Below are 14,455 nucleotides of genomic sequence, written 5' to 3'. Positions count from 1 at the left end.
ACTGCCAAGGAGCCGTTGCCACCTCCGCCGAATTGCTCTTTCCCACCTCACCCTTCGCAATGGACTTATGCACAGATTAGGACACTCTAGATCGAGAGCAGCTTCAACAACAAGAGGCGAGGAAGCTCCCTCTCTCCTTGCTTGGTGTGATGGGATGCATGAGTAGCCTTCAGCAAAGAGAAGAGGAGATGCTGCCCAGGGAACACTTTATAATGCCTTGGTAAGGCCACACTTGGAATATTGCACCCTGTTTTGATCGCCATTATATCAAAAAAATGTTGAGACTCTAGAAAGAGTACAGAGAAGAGTGACAAAAATGTTTAGAGGACTGGAGGCTAAAATATACGAAGAACGGTTGCAGGAATTGGGTATGTCTAGTCTGATGAAAAGAAGGACCAGGGGTGGACATAATAGCAATCTTCCAGTATCTAAGGGGCTGCCACAAAGAAGAAGGGGTCAACCTATTTTCCAAAGCACTGGAAAGCAAGACAAGAAGCAACGGATGGATAACTAATCAAGGAGAGAACCAACCTAGAACTAAGGAGAAATTTCTTAACAGTGGAACAACTTGCTACCAGAAGTTGTGAATGTTCCAACACTGGAGGTTTTTAAGAAAAGATTGGACCACCATTTGTCTGAAACAGTACAGGATTTCCTGCCTGAGTAGGGGGTTGGACTAGAAGACCTCCAAGGTCCCTTCCAACTCTGTTATTTTGATATTCTGAACAGTCAGGTAAGAAAGGGCATAGCCCACGCAGCTATAAAAGGGGCAGAGAAAAGAGCGGGAGGTTTGCATTTCCAGACTTGCAAGATTCCATTAATGTAGCCTTCATCAAGTACATGTAGCTCATTTTTCTTCTGTTTCCTGTGCAGTTTACTTGGCTGACTTCAATCGTGCAAGTCTGAAAGCATAAATTTCCTGCCTGCCATTTTTAACTCCCAGACCAGTGATGGCGAACCTTTTCGGCACCAAGTGCCCCAACTGCATGTTCGTGCATGTGCGCATGCCGGAGCACCGGAAACTCGAAGACCAGCTGGCTGGCACGCACATGCCTGTTTTGGGGGCGTTTTTTGGCTGTTTTCAGGCCATTTTGGGGGCCAAAAACAGCCCCCAAAAAACCAGCCCGAGAAATAATCCAAAAAACAGTCTGAAAACAGCCCAGAAAATGGCTCAAAAAATGGCCTGTTTTTAGGTCATTTTTTCAGAAAAAAACAGCCTGAAAACGGCCCAAAAAACAGCCCCAAAATGGCCCGAAAGCAGCCTGAAAGCAGCCTGAAAAACAGTCTGAAAATTCCCCCCAAAATGGCCTGGAAAACAGCCTGTTTTTTGGACATTTTTGCCTGTCTTTTGGGCCAGTTTCAGGCTGTTTTCGGGTACTCCGGCACTTGCGAAGACCAGCTGGCGGGTGCCGGAATCCAGAAGAACAGCTGGCAAGAGCGCACGTACCCACAGAGAGGGCTCTGTGTGCCACCTCTGGTACGTGTGCCATAGGTTCACCATCACGATCCTAGACCCACTAGGGCAGGTCCTTCCTAAGTGTTTTTCCTTGACCATTAAACAATTGTGGGCTCCTGCCTCACTTATCTGATGGCTTCGTAGGCAGCATCTCCTCTCTCCTTGCCTCAAGGGTATCCATGAACTGCATTGCACTGGAGAAAGCGAACCATAACTTGCTCAAGGCAACCGAGCGTCTCCTGGGTGGGGCCATAATACTCAGGTGGATTAAAAATTTGATGGTCGGGTCATCCACTTTCTCTAAGGCAGGACAGGGGCCAAGGTGCTATGTGCAGCTCAGAGAAGAGACGTAAACTCCCATTAGAGAGGGTTGATGGTCGTTGAATAAGAGTTTACTCAGCTTTCTTCTGGCTGGCAGACAAGGCCCCTAAAATAAATGAGCTTGTCGCCAACCCTTTTGGGAAATTAATATGGGATTGATGGGCAAGTTAGGTGGTGTGCAGAGTACTGTAATTATTCCTCTCGTTTTACAGTGTTTTATTCCTTCCACTTCGTTTGTGCTCTTATCTTATTTTACTGAACTTTAGTCTGCTGTTTTTATGCTCGGTGGGTCCTGTGAACTGTAATAAGGGCACTGAACTGAATGCTGATAAAGAGACTTCCTTTAAACGTACTAAGGGCAAAGAACGAGGGATGGAAAAAAAACCTGGACATATCATACTAAAACCTGTAGCAGCTGTGTCTGCTTGGTGTTAGCATGCTCTGTGTACCCAAATGCATTCGGTGGGTGTCCATAGAAGAGATAGAGCGGGATCATTTGGTTAAATTTGGCAGCTACTGTGAGAGGTATTTTTCAAGAGCCAGCAGCAATCAATCCGGAGATGTCATTATATCAGCAATAAAGAATCACACCCTTTCAATCAATACCTTCATTTCAATAACAGGGAAATCAACTGTTTGCTGTGGCAGGATCCAATCTGGGTCGCTCAATGGGACCAGAGCTTTTGTCTTCTGAGCTTTCAGATTCATGCTGGAGCCAGGGATGGGATTCAGCCGGTTCGGACCTAATTTTACATCTGGTTCGCAGAACTGGTAGTTGCAAGGACTGCCTGGCCCTGCCCACCCCACCCCACCCCTCCCAGGAGTCTTCACGTGGCCCTTTTTGGATGCCAGGTAAGTGCAGGGCCTGCACAGAGGCTCTGAGGGGGGTGGTGAAAAACGGGCCTCCCAGACGTCCAGAAATGAGCCCGTTTCCAGCCCCCGGAGGGCCTCTGCAGCCTAGGGGAGACCGTTTTCGCCCTCCCAGAGGCTTGAGGAAAGCCTCTGGGGTTTGGGGAGGGCGAAAACGCCCCCACCCACCGTGGTACAGGAGGCCGAGTAGGCCACCCCCAACGAGCCTGGATAGCTCTGCAGACAAGGCACTGTAATTTAACACCAGCTGTCTGCAATTAAAGTAAGTTCGAATCTCACCAGGCTCAAGGTTGACTCAGCCTTCCATCCTTTCTAAGGTAGGTAAATTGAGGACCCAGTTTGTGGGGGCAATAAGCTGACTTTGTATAAATATACAGAAGTATGAAGGCTATTGCTTAACACATTGTAAGCCGCCCTGAGTCTCCGGAGAAGGGCGGCATATAAATCAAATTAAAAAAACAAAACAAAAAACAATATGGCCACCCCCACCCAGCAACCGGGCAGAAAACTGGTTGCTAAAATTTTTGAATCCCACCCATGGCTGGAGCCCATCCTCAGGGGAAACTCTTTCTCACCAGAATGTGGTGAGTGAAGTTCTTGAGGATGGGCCATAGCATGAGTCCCAAAACTCAAAAGACTAAACCTCTGGCTCCGTTTACCAACCCACATTGGATCCTGCAATATTATCCTGGGACACATATATTTGCCTTTATTTATGTTTGCTGTGGCTTGACTCTAGTTGCAATTACCATTCCGTGGCACGTAATAATCAGTTCCTGGATTAATAAAGGTTCTGGAGATAAGAGCCGAGGTGGCGCAGTGGTTAGAGTGCAGTACTGCAGCTCCTTCAGCTGACTGCTAGTTCAGCAGATCAGCGGATCAAATCTCACCGGCTCAAGGTTGACTCAGCCTTCCATCCTTCCGAGGTGGGTAAAATGAGGACCCAGATTGTTGGGGGGCAATATGCTATTTAGTATACTGTCTTTGGTGCAAGCTGCCCAGAGTCCTCAGAGAGTGGGCGGCATAGAAATATGACTAATAAAATAAATAAATAATAAATATTTACGAAAACAGCCAGCTGCAAGCTACCCCAAGCAAAGAGACCACTTCACCAGTTCGTAGCAGAGCTGTTAGGAGATCAGGACATTTCTGCCTAATGCACACAGGGATGTATTGTTTCTAGATTCCATTTGCTGGAATTCATGTATCCTCTTCTCTTTCACCAACCATAAATCTTGCTAAATGTCTATGGAGATTCTCAGTCCTTCAGGTCAGGGTTCTCCAACCTTGGCAACTTTAAGACTTAAAATGCCCAGAATTCCTCAGCCAGCAAAGCTCCACAAGTCTTAAGGTTGCCAAGGTTGGAGACCCCTGCTCCAGGTCATGGTTGTCCCAAAGGTGCTTTTTCAAAAGGCAACTGGACTTTGTTTTTCCTTGAAGACGTTTCGCTTCTCATCCAAGAAACTTCTTCAGTTCTGACTAAATGGTGGTGGATAGAAGGATTTATATTCCTTGCAGTCCTCTGGTCGTTAGCGCTCTCTCCGAGAGTCCTTGAGGCCACTTGGAGGTTTATCTGTGCCTTCAGGGTCACCTGAATAATATCCCGTTTACAACACAGTCCTTTCAGCAGTTCCAAGAAGATTCCACACCCATTTTTGCAACCATTCAGGTTGTCTTTTGAAAAAAGCACTTTTGGGACATAAAATCTTGTTAAAATTTACTCTGCTTGGAAAACAGTCACGTTCAGTTTTACTCAGATGCCGAAGAAACAAAGAGCAGAACCAAAAAAGTTCAGCTAAGCCAGAATCAAGCAGCCAAACCAAGCTGAGCAAAATTGTAATACTGAGATTTCCTGCCAAGTCCTGCTCTTCTAAACTGGGAAAAGGGTGTGTTTTTTTTCCTTACCACCACCAAAGTTTGATCCCTAATATTAACTATCTACGTATAAAGTGAATGCACCCTGGGAAGTAAAACCGAGCAAGTGCTTAATTTGTGCATAAGCCATAATTTGTGCATAAGCCATAGAGAAAAATTGTAGAATATGTGCTTTATTCCCCTTTTTGCTGATTCAACGTGGGATCCATTGGGGGACAGACAGAGAAGAGGTGCACACAATGAGCCATCGCATGCCAAGAATTTTCTTTGGGAACACAACAGGTATGATGAACTTTCGTAGGCATGTGTATGATTCTCATTAGTATATTACTTGATGGGCGAGAGTGCAACAGTGAATTAAAACGTTAGTGGCAGAGGTTACAAGAGGCAGATTAGTTCTACGTGGCTTCCTGATCAGAAGGATGGATGGGTACACGGGGTGCCATGCGTTACTACAGAGCTGGTAAGAGGAGGAAAAAAGTGGGGTGCTAGTACCTTCACCCTCAGGTTTGGGCTGTCTGTAATCAGAATCTACAAAAAAAATGCAGCAATATATATATATATATAAAGGAGAAAGATGGGGAGAGAGATGTCATGTTAATCCCTTCCTAGCTATTGCCCAAAATTGCTTTTGGGTAAATCCCATGCCAGACTCACCAACCAGATGATCCGATGCACACAAATGGATCACATGTTTTGTGGGCTGGTGGGATTTGTTTTCCTTATTTGCCTAGCAACAATAACCACAAGCTTTCCAAAAAAAAAATAAAATAAAATAAAAAAAAAAGAGAAGAAAATAGCCAGTTTCCAAAAGATGCTTCTGAAAACTTCAGTTGAAGTTATCCCTAGGATGAGTCTCAAGCCAATGCTGGCACCCAGTGGAACTGAAGTAAATCCAGATATGCTCTAAACTATTTTTATTTTTTTTCTGAAAGGACAAGTAATTTAAGTTTTCTTCTTCCTTCTGCCTCAAAAAGGAATATCTTAATGATTGGTTAAAGCTATGGACTGGCTGGAGACATTTTTTCCAAGGATGAGAGCAGCGGTGAAATCCTCTGAAGTCTGCTGCAAGTTCTGTGAGTCTGCTAACGAGTGTGCGTTTTGCACGCATGCGCGCCTGAGGCGCGCCCACGCAGCACTAAAAAAGGAACATTTTGAAGCCTTCCGAGTCTGCAAAGGTAAGTAGAACAGCGGGGGCGGGGGGGGGCGGGGGGGAAGGAATCCGCTGTGCCACGCGATTTAGATTAGCTAGAAAGCAGGAAATCTGACGATTCTAGCTAATATAAATAGCGCGTCACAGCTGATTGTCACCCAACTGATCATTGGAAATACCGGTTCAGCCAAACCGGTAGCATTTTTACTACAGGTTCGCCCAAATCGGTCCGAACCAGTAGCATTTCACCCCTGGATGAGAGGGAGGGCTACATAAAGGGGTTTTTTTTTTTTTTTTTTTGGTGAAAGTATGTCATGGAAATATTTCTGGAATTGTGGGACTCTACCTGTTTGAGAGAGAAGATCTTTCCCAGTGCAAGTTCTGTTAAACTTACTCGAAGTTCGGTTTTAACTGTTATTTGTTTTAAAATTAAAAAAAAAAACGAAATCAAAAACCACAGCTCAGGTAGTCCTTGACTTAGAACCACAATTGAGCCCAAATTTCATTGCTTTTTCTTTCTTTTTTTTGCTGCTTCCTCAGAACACTTTATTTTTTTTCCCTCCAAGTTTTTATTTCACTTTATTTTACATGTGTGCAGTGTGGCATCTGGGTATCATAGATTTTGGTGCAAATAAGAATAACAACTTTAATCATATTTGTTGCATTCATCAAATTTACGTAATTTCATTGCAAAGCAAGTCTGTTGTTAAGGGAGCTTTGCCCTATTTTATGACTTTTTCGCCACCATTGTTAAGTGAATCACTGCAGGTCATTCAGTGAATCTGGCTTCTCCCACTGACGTTGCTCGTCGAAAAGCCGGCTGGGAGGTTTACAGACAGTGATCATATGACTGCGGGACAATGCAACCATCGTAAATACATGCCAGTTGCCAACTACCCAAATTTTGATCATGCGACAATGGGGATGCAGCAATGGTCATAAGTGTGAAAACAAGTCCTAAGGCACTTTTTTTCAGTGTTGTTGTAACTTCAAACGGTCACTAAATGAATAGTTGTAAGTCAAGGACTACTTATAGTTTGACAGTTCAATCTCGGGGAGCTTTCAGGAGCTTCAAAGAAGTGGCTCGGATTGCACGGGGCCAGACAATTGCAGACCCTCGTCCTAAGGAAATTGGGGGTTTAGGACAGCAAGTTCAATAAAGGGCTTGGGGTTGTTTCTGAACCAGGGCAAAGGAATTCATTTTGTGTACTTACAATGGGAATCCCCACGGTTCCAGCGGGCTGGGTCCAAAATGCTGAAGCCTTTCTTTGGTTTGAGAGCTTCCTCTGGTTTCTTGGTCCCTGAAATCTGGATTAAATCAGAGAAGAGAAACTGATCACCCGTTTCCAAATCCCAGGTGTGCACATATGTCACCTCTCCTGCAGGAGCCGCACTGGCTCTGGGTGCCCTTTAAGGTGCTGGTTGTCAACTTTAAAGTCCTTCGCAGCTTGGGACCAGGTTATCCAGAATTCCCTAGCCAGCATTGTTTCTCATCCTTGGCCCTTTAAGTTTTTTCCTGAATGCCATCACTCTGCTAAACAAATAATTCCCTCAACGCTGTCAAACTATTTACTAAGTCTGCACTACTATTAATCTTCTCATCGTTCCTATCACCCATCTCCTTCCACTAATGACTGTAACTTTGTTGCTTGTATTCTTATGATTTATGTTGACTGTTTCCTAATCTGATTTGATTGCTTATTTGTACCCTATGATTATCATTATACCTTATGATTCTTGATTAACGTATCTTTTATTTTATATACACTGAGAGCATATGCATCAAGACAAATTCCTTGTGTGTCCAATCACACTTGGCCAATAAAATTCTATTCTATTCTATTCTATTCTATTCTATTCTATTCTATTCTATTCTATTCTATTCTTCTAGATGGGTGGACTTCAACTCCCAGAATTCTCCAGTGAGCCATGCTGGCTAGGGAATTCTGGGAGTTGAAGTCCACATGTCTCAAGGTTGCCAAAATTGAGCAATAGTAGTATAAAGAAAACAGTGGTAAGTGACAGAAGGAGTTTGTCACTCAGTTCTTGAGTACTACCCTTGCCCGAGTCCCAAAGAGAACTTCTTGCATTAAAAATCTAATTCTATTTTGTCTTAATACACCAATTATTTCGAAGTCTGCTTGAGAAAGGGGCCGGATTACAAGACCTCCAAGGTTCCTTCCAACTCTGTTATCCTCTTTAAGCCTACCTTTTTGCGGAAAAAGTTAGCTTTCGACTTCTTGTTATCGGCTGTCTTTGTCTTAACCCCCAGATGCTTCATATAGGTGACGATGGCGGTAAAGATGGCAGAGCTAAAAGGACAGAGCAGAGGAAAACAATTGTTCAAGTTAATGCAAAACACACTGTACAAAGCTGCCAGCTCAGAAGATTCAAGGCAGCATCTGGTTAAAAAGACACAACCAAATGCAGAAACAAAGGCGCTTAATTGAACAGGGACTCGACACATATACAACAGGAGTAAACAAGCTTTGTTGTGACCTGCCTCGCATTACTTCCTTTTTCCAGCCCTGAGAGTTACTAAGAAACCTGCTTTTTTTTTTTCCTTTTTCCTTTTGCTAAATATGCATATGCATGTGGAAAATCTAAGCAAGATTGGGCAAAAAGAAAAAGAGCGCTTAAGATACTTTCCAATTCACAAATCTGTTCCCTTGCTGATTTTGTGATCCGGGTCACCACCAATGGGGGAGGGGCAACAAGTGAGGTCATGCATCCAGAGAGACACTCCTGATTACAGGTGGTCCTCGACTTACGGCAGTTCATTTAGTGACGGTTCAGTTACAACAGCACTGAGAAAAGTGACTTATGACATTTTTCACACTCAACGACTGTTGCAGGATTCCCATGCTCAAAATTCAGACGCTTGGCAACTGACTCGTATTTATGACAGTTGCAGTGTCCCAGGATTTCCCTTTTGAGACTTTCTGACAAGCAAAATCAATGGGGAAGCCGGATGCACTTAGCAAAAGTATTATTCAATTAACAACCGAATCAGTGATTTGCTTTAACAACGGTGGCAAGGAAGGTCGTTAAATGGGGCAAAAAAAAATTTCACTGAACCGTCTCGCTTAGCAACTTAGAAATTTTGGGTTCAATTGTGGTCGTAAGTCGAGGACCACTTGCAGTGGTGAGCAAATGGTCAGGACATTGGTGAAAGTTGATTTTGATGCTTTTATGCAGCCAGGACTTTCTCAGACCAAAACCTGGAAGGGTTAAATGACTGTTTCTCTTCTTCCCCTCCTCCAACTTCCTGAGACACAGAACTCAATGTGCTGCAAAGCCACATCCGGTTGCATGTAGGGGAATGCAAAAGTGTATTTCTGTGCCCCCCACCCTTCCAGAAACACACACACAGAAAAACCACTCTGCACCTGTTGGTCGCCTACCTTTTTTCCTCGTCGGCAGAAATGGTGAGGCTGGAACCAACGGGGAGAGGAAAAGAGAAAAGGAAAAAGAAAAAGAAAAAAAAAAGAAAATCAGGAAGCGAAAGACACATTCGGGCTACCTTTGCAATCCTTCCAACCCAGCTGTTTATCCAGAGGTTAACAGCTGGCCTACAGCGCTGCGAGGAAGTGGGGATTTCAACCCTCTGTCCTCTGCTACTCTCTGCCTTTATTTTATTTATTTATTTATTTATTTATTTTTATTAGTCATATTTCTATGCCGCCCACTCTCCGAGGACTCTGGGCGGCTTGCACCAAAGACAGTAGACTAAATAGCATATTGCCCCCTAACAATCTGGGTCCTCATTTTACCCACCTCGGAAGGATGGAAGGCTGAGTCAACCTTGAGCCTGATGAGATCTGATCCGCTGATCTGCTGAACTAGCAGTCAGCTGAAGTAGCTGCCGTACTGCACCCTAACCACTGCGCCACCTCGGCTTTAACTATTTGATCTGCTAGTTCTTTGGGATCCACTCCCATCATCCCTTGTTGCCGGTTGGAGCTGATGGGGAGTTGTGGTTCAAAGCCTCTGGAAGATAACAGGATGCCTGGCCCTCCACCCGAGAGCGATGCCCCCTTTCTCCCTCTGGGACAGCAGCCTCTCAAAGCCACCCGATGCCCCACGCCACCCCTCTTTTCGTTTCTGGAAAACTCACCGGTAATACAGCCCCATTTTTGCTCAGTAGAAGCAGAAAAGTATTCAAAAGGCAAATAAACATGTTCTGTCTGGCGGAAAGAAAGCGACTGCTAGATGGACTGGCATACAGCAACTGGAGGGGGAAGGGGTCCGCCAGGAGCATTTATACACTCGGCAAGGATGATGCAACCAGAGGCAACATCCCGGGATGGGTGGGGAACATTCCCCCCCCCCTTCTCCTCCCCTCCTGCCAGCTGGATCCTATTATTCGGCAGGGATTTGCCAGGGACGCCACTGATGATCTGGCTGGTTCTTTGCTCTCATCCCAGCCCTGATGGGATGGTTGCCAGAACCAGAGGCTCCATCCCTGGGAAAAAAGGGATGGGAGGAAAAAAAGGGCTAGGAAGGAGATCCCGATTGGCAGGGAGAGGGGGAGCTTGCTTGAAATAGAAACCTTGGATGGGATCTGCAGCTGGAATAGAATAGAGGATAGTCCATTACAAAGGCAGACCGGCAGAGACAGCTACTCAAAGCCAAATGGTTGCAAACTAACAGAGTTGGAAGGGACCTTGGAGGTCTTCTAGTCCAACCCCTGCTCAAGCAGGAAACTCTATACCTATCATGGCGAACCTATGACACGCGTGCCATAGGTGGCACGAAGAGCCCTCTCTGTGGGCACGCCAGCTGCTCTTCTGGTTTCCGGTGCACAGCTGGTCTTCGTGGGTGCAGGAGCACCAGAAAATGGCCTGAAAAACAGCCTGAAAATGGCCCAGAAACGGCCGGAAAATGGCCCAGAAAATGGCCTAAAACAGCTCAGAAAACGGCCTGAAAACGATCAGAAAAACAGCCAAAAAAAGGGAATGTACACCCCAGCCAGCTGGTCTTTGCATTTCCCCATGTTCCAGTTTGGGCACTCGGCCCCGAAAAAGTTCACCATCACTGCCCTAAACTATTTCAAACAAATAGCTGTCCAATCTCTTCTTAAAAACCTCCAGTGCTGAAGCATTCACAACTTCTGGAGGCAAGTTGTTCCACTGGTTAATTGTTCTCACTGTCAGGAAGTTTCTCCTTAGTTGCTTCTCTCCTTGGTTGTTGAGAATGATGGGTGTTTTCTGCACCCACCCCGGCTGCAGGCCCCCAACGGAAGAGACAAAATCCTCCGTGTGGGGCCCACAAACGGGAAGGTGACACCTGCAGCTAGGTATGGAGGTGAGGTCCCATTTAGGACTCTTTCCCAGCCTGCTCTGATGGGTGTGAGAGGCCATCTTCCTAAGCATGGTGACAAAACCTAGGAGTCAAGATGGCGCCCGGAAGAGATGCAAGGTTGCAGAAAGGGCTCAGGGGGTGCAAGAAGAAGGGTACGAGGTCTTGACCGTAGCCAGCACAACGTCGAAGAAGGAACGCCATCTCTGCTACGGTGAAGAAGGAAGCTGAAAGGGCAAGCTAACAGTCTATGCATAGCAGTATAAGCCAGGAGAATGTCACTCACTGCATCTCCTCCAGTTTGACCATCAGCTGTTCGGCCAGCTGTTTCTCTTTGGCCTCTCTGATGCCTTTGTCTTTGGTCCGATAGCCTTCCAGTTCGAAAAGCTCTTTCTCTCCTGGGGTCATTCCCATTTTCCTTTTTTCCCTGCGGAAACAAAAGAACAGGCGGTCGAGCGCTGTACGTTGGATGGCGTTAATAGATTTAATTCGACTGAATTAAATCCATTTCCAGAGCTGGCACAAAGCTCGGAGTCATCAGCGGAGCTCTGAGCACAACACGATAAGCTACAGAGAAACCTAATTAAGTGTGAAACTAACCAATGCTAGCAAGCTGTGCAAATGCTTTTCCCAGCATAGTTGCCCGTTGCTGCCTGAAGCCATCAATGATGGTTCACACAACACACTGAGTTTGTGTAACATAAAAGATAAACTCGTGCCGACTCTAGAGAGAGTGAGGCTCATCACCATTTCTTAGTCGAGGGAGCCAGTATTGTCTGAAGACACTTCTGTGGTCATGTGGCCAGCATGGCGATTTTTTTCTCCCCTAGAAGGCTTCCTTCCGACAAGCAAAGTCAATGGGGGAAGCCGGATTCTCTTAACGACTTGCATGATTCACTTAACAACCCTGGCCAAAAAAAAAAGGTTGTAAAATCGGGGCGCAAGTCACTTCACCACCGCCTTGCTTAGTAATGGAAATTCTGATTCTAGAATTTGTCATACGTTGAGGACTATCTGTGCACCAGGGTGGTCAGCTGTGACAACTTCTCTACACTTTGCTGGTACCACTTATTTCCTATACTACTATTACTATACTATTACTATAACTATACTATTACTATACTTTACTATAACTATACTATAACTATATTATTACTATTACTATACTATACATTTCCTAGGACTTTGCTGTACTGGGCAACCCTAAGAAAAGCTGAAGCCTCTTTAAGGGAGCACTAATAGGGGTTGTAGGCCCCCTCAAAAGTCTCCTTTCCTCTTTGAATCTACAACACAACCCATCCTTACAATTAACTCAGTCACTTATTTCTAGCTTTTGGAATCAAAAGCCTTATTAAGATATTTAAATTTAGTAGCTGGAGTAGTGAGATTGAACAGTGAGCCAAATCACACCGTTGTGATTGATTGATTGGGGGGGACTGACTCATGCCTGAGGCAAGCTGCGCTGCGATTGGTTACTGTGGGTGTAAAGGGAGTTTCCTTTTTTCCCGCCTTTTTTCATCTGTGTGCTTTGTGATTTACCTCACGGTGCACCCATTTACCTGACTATCTTGTCTGCTGTAAATCCAGATGTTAAATATATTCATATATATAAAACTATAAATTTGTGTCAGCGTTTCTGACTTCATTTGGGCACCTGTCGAACAATTCCCTGACAAGCCAAGTTCAGATTACCCAATTCCTTCTGCCAATGGTGGTTCTTAAACTTTTTGACCGAATTATAGGCAGTCCTCACTTAACAACGGTGATTGAAGCTAGAATTTCCATTATTAAGTGATGTGGTCGGTAAAATGTGCCACTTAGTGACAGCAGTTCTAGCATTTCCGGTTGCCATCATAAAATGAATCCCATGTGGGCATTAAGCACAATGCCACATGGCCGGTATTTGGGACCTCCGGCTTGTGATTTTGATTGTCGGAAAGTGCAGCGAAGACTTTTTTTTTTGGGGGGGGGGTGTCTTGAGAATTGTCGATTGCAAACCTGAAGTCTTCCAACTGCTGGGAGATCTCCATTTCTTGAAAGGATTGGATGTCCTGCAAATATTTTTTCAGTTGGTCTTCCGGGATGAGATCAGGCCTGTTTCGGTCTGCAATCAGAGAAGAAGATAAAAAAAAACCCCTAAAACTCACAACCAATGTTCGGCAATCACAGTTTAAGACAGCTTGGGGGCAAGGAAAAAGAGCCACAAGGGCCCTATGCAACATATAACCCCAAGTTCTGTGGGGTCCTTGATGCACTCTGAGCTTGATTGTTTCTTCCAGACATTTCATTACCAAACTAGGTAACTTATTCAGTGCAAAGAAGGGAGAAGGGCTGTGATGGCAAACCTACGGCACGCGTGCCAGAGGCGGCATGCAAAGCCCTCTCTGTGGGCATGTGTGCCATTACTAGCTTCTCTTCTGGTTTTCAGCGCGCCAGCCAGCTCGTCTTCGCGGGCACCAGCCTGAAAACGGCCCGAAAAAGTCCCAAAACGCCCCAAAAAAGGCTGTTTTCCGGCCATTTTTCCGGCTGCTTGAAAACAGCCAGAAAAATGGCCAGAAAACGGCCCGAAAAGTGGCCATAAACAGCCAAAAAACAGGCATGCGTGTGCCAGCCAGCTGATCTTTGGATTTCCGGTGCTGGGTTTGGGCACTCGGTGCCAAAAAGGTTCGCCATCACTGGAGTAGAGTTTCGGAGGAGAATGAGGTCCTTCATGCGCTCTGAACTTGGTTTTTCTTCCAGACATTTCATTACCCAACTAAGTAACTTCATCAGTGATAGAAGGAAGTGGAATTTCCTCTCCCTTCTAGCACTGATGGCACCGCCTAGTTTGGTATAATGAAACATCTGCAAGAAAATAACCAAGCTCAAAGAGCACCAAGGACCCCACAGTCTTTCTCCTCCTCCACTTTGCAAACCCTGCTCCCTTCTAGCACTGATGATGTTACCTCGTTGGGTAATGAAACGTCTGCAAGAAAACCACCAAGCTCAGAGAGCACGAAGGACCCCACAGTCCTTCTCCTCCTCCTCCTCCTCTCCATAAATCTCACTCTAGTTCTGATGATATTCTCTAGTTAATGAAACATCTGCAATAAAACCACCAAACTCAGAGGGCACCAGGGACCCCATACTTCTACCCTGAACTACGAATATTCTCTTCTATCGGCAACCTCAAGTTTCTCAGCCTTAGCCTAGCCGAAGCTTGCAAAGATTTTGTCAGTTCGACACTGAAAGAATCCATTTCCAACGTGGTTTTTCCACGGCTCCAATTCACCAAGATTCTTGGTGGAGATTTCCTTCCTGTTCCATCCCACATCTAAATTCATCCAGCCATAAAGAGCCCCTGTGAAACGCTGCATCACTCGGACTTTTTTTTGTGTGTGTGTGGTTAGCAGCACTTCCAAGTCCAGGGGGATAGTTTTGCTGCTATATTTGTACAAATACAGCAATAAAGAAAGACGCAGACCGAAAGAGAGGACATG

The 14,455-nt window shown here is 45.3% G+C and overlaps 1 protein-coding gene across 6 annotated transcripts in view; it reads right to left on the bottom strand.

The window, feature by feature from the left end:
* ARHGEF1 (Rho guanine nucleotide exchange factor 1) overlaps positions 1 to 14,455 on the bottom strand; it is a 59,246-nt gene that overhangs the window by 19,639 nt on the left and 25,152 nt on the right. For 4 of the 6 annotated variants that reach the window (XM_070950252.1, XM_070950254.1, XM_070950257.1 and 1 more), the window contains exons 7-12: positions 12,975 to 13,080; positions 11,263 to 11,403; positions 9,080 to 9,109; positions 7,885 to 7,987; positions 6,890 to 6,983; positions 5,018 to 5,053 (exon numbers count right to left, since the gene is read on the bottom strand). In XM_070950252.1, coding sequence (XP_070806353.1) covers positions 5,018 to 5,053; positions 6,890 to 6,983; positions 7,885 to 7,987; positions 9,080 to 9,109; positions 11,263 to 11,403; positions 12,975 to 13,080 — 510 coding nt within the window. The remainder of the gene's footprint in view (positions 1 to 5,017; positions 5,054 to 6,889; positions 6,984 to 7,884; positions 7,988 to 9,079; positions 9,110 to 11,262; positions 11,404 to 12,974; positions 13,081 to 14,455) is intronic. The other 2 variants (XM_070950255.1, XM_070950256.1) reach the window with 1 other exon arrangement.

This window comes from Pituophis catenifer, unplaced genomic scaffold, assembly GCF_029215685.1.
Source record: "Pituophis catenifer annectens isolate HBS135680 unplaced genomic scaffold, rPitCat1.0.hap2 SCAF_9, whole genome shotgun sequence".
NCBI classification, from domain to species: Eukaryota; Metazoa; Chordata; class Lepidosauria; order Squamata; family Colubridae; genus Pituophis; species Pituophis catenifer.
This window is presented reverse-complemented; position numbering and strand designations above follow the sequence as displayed.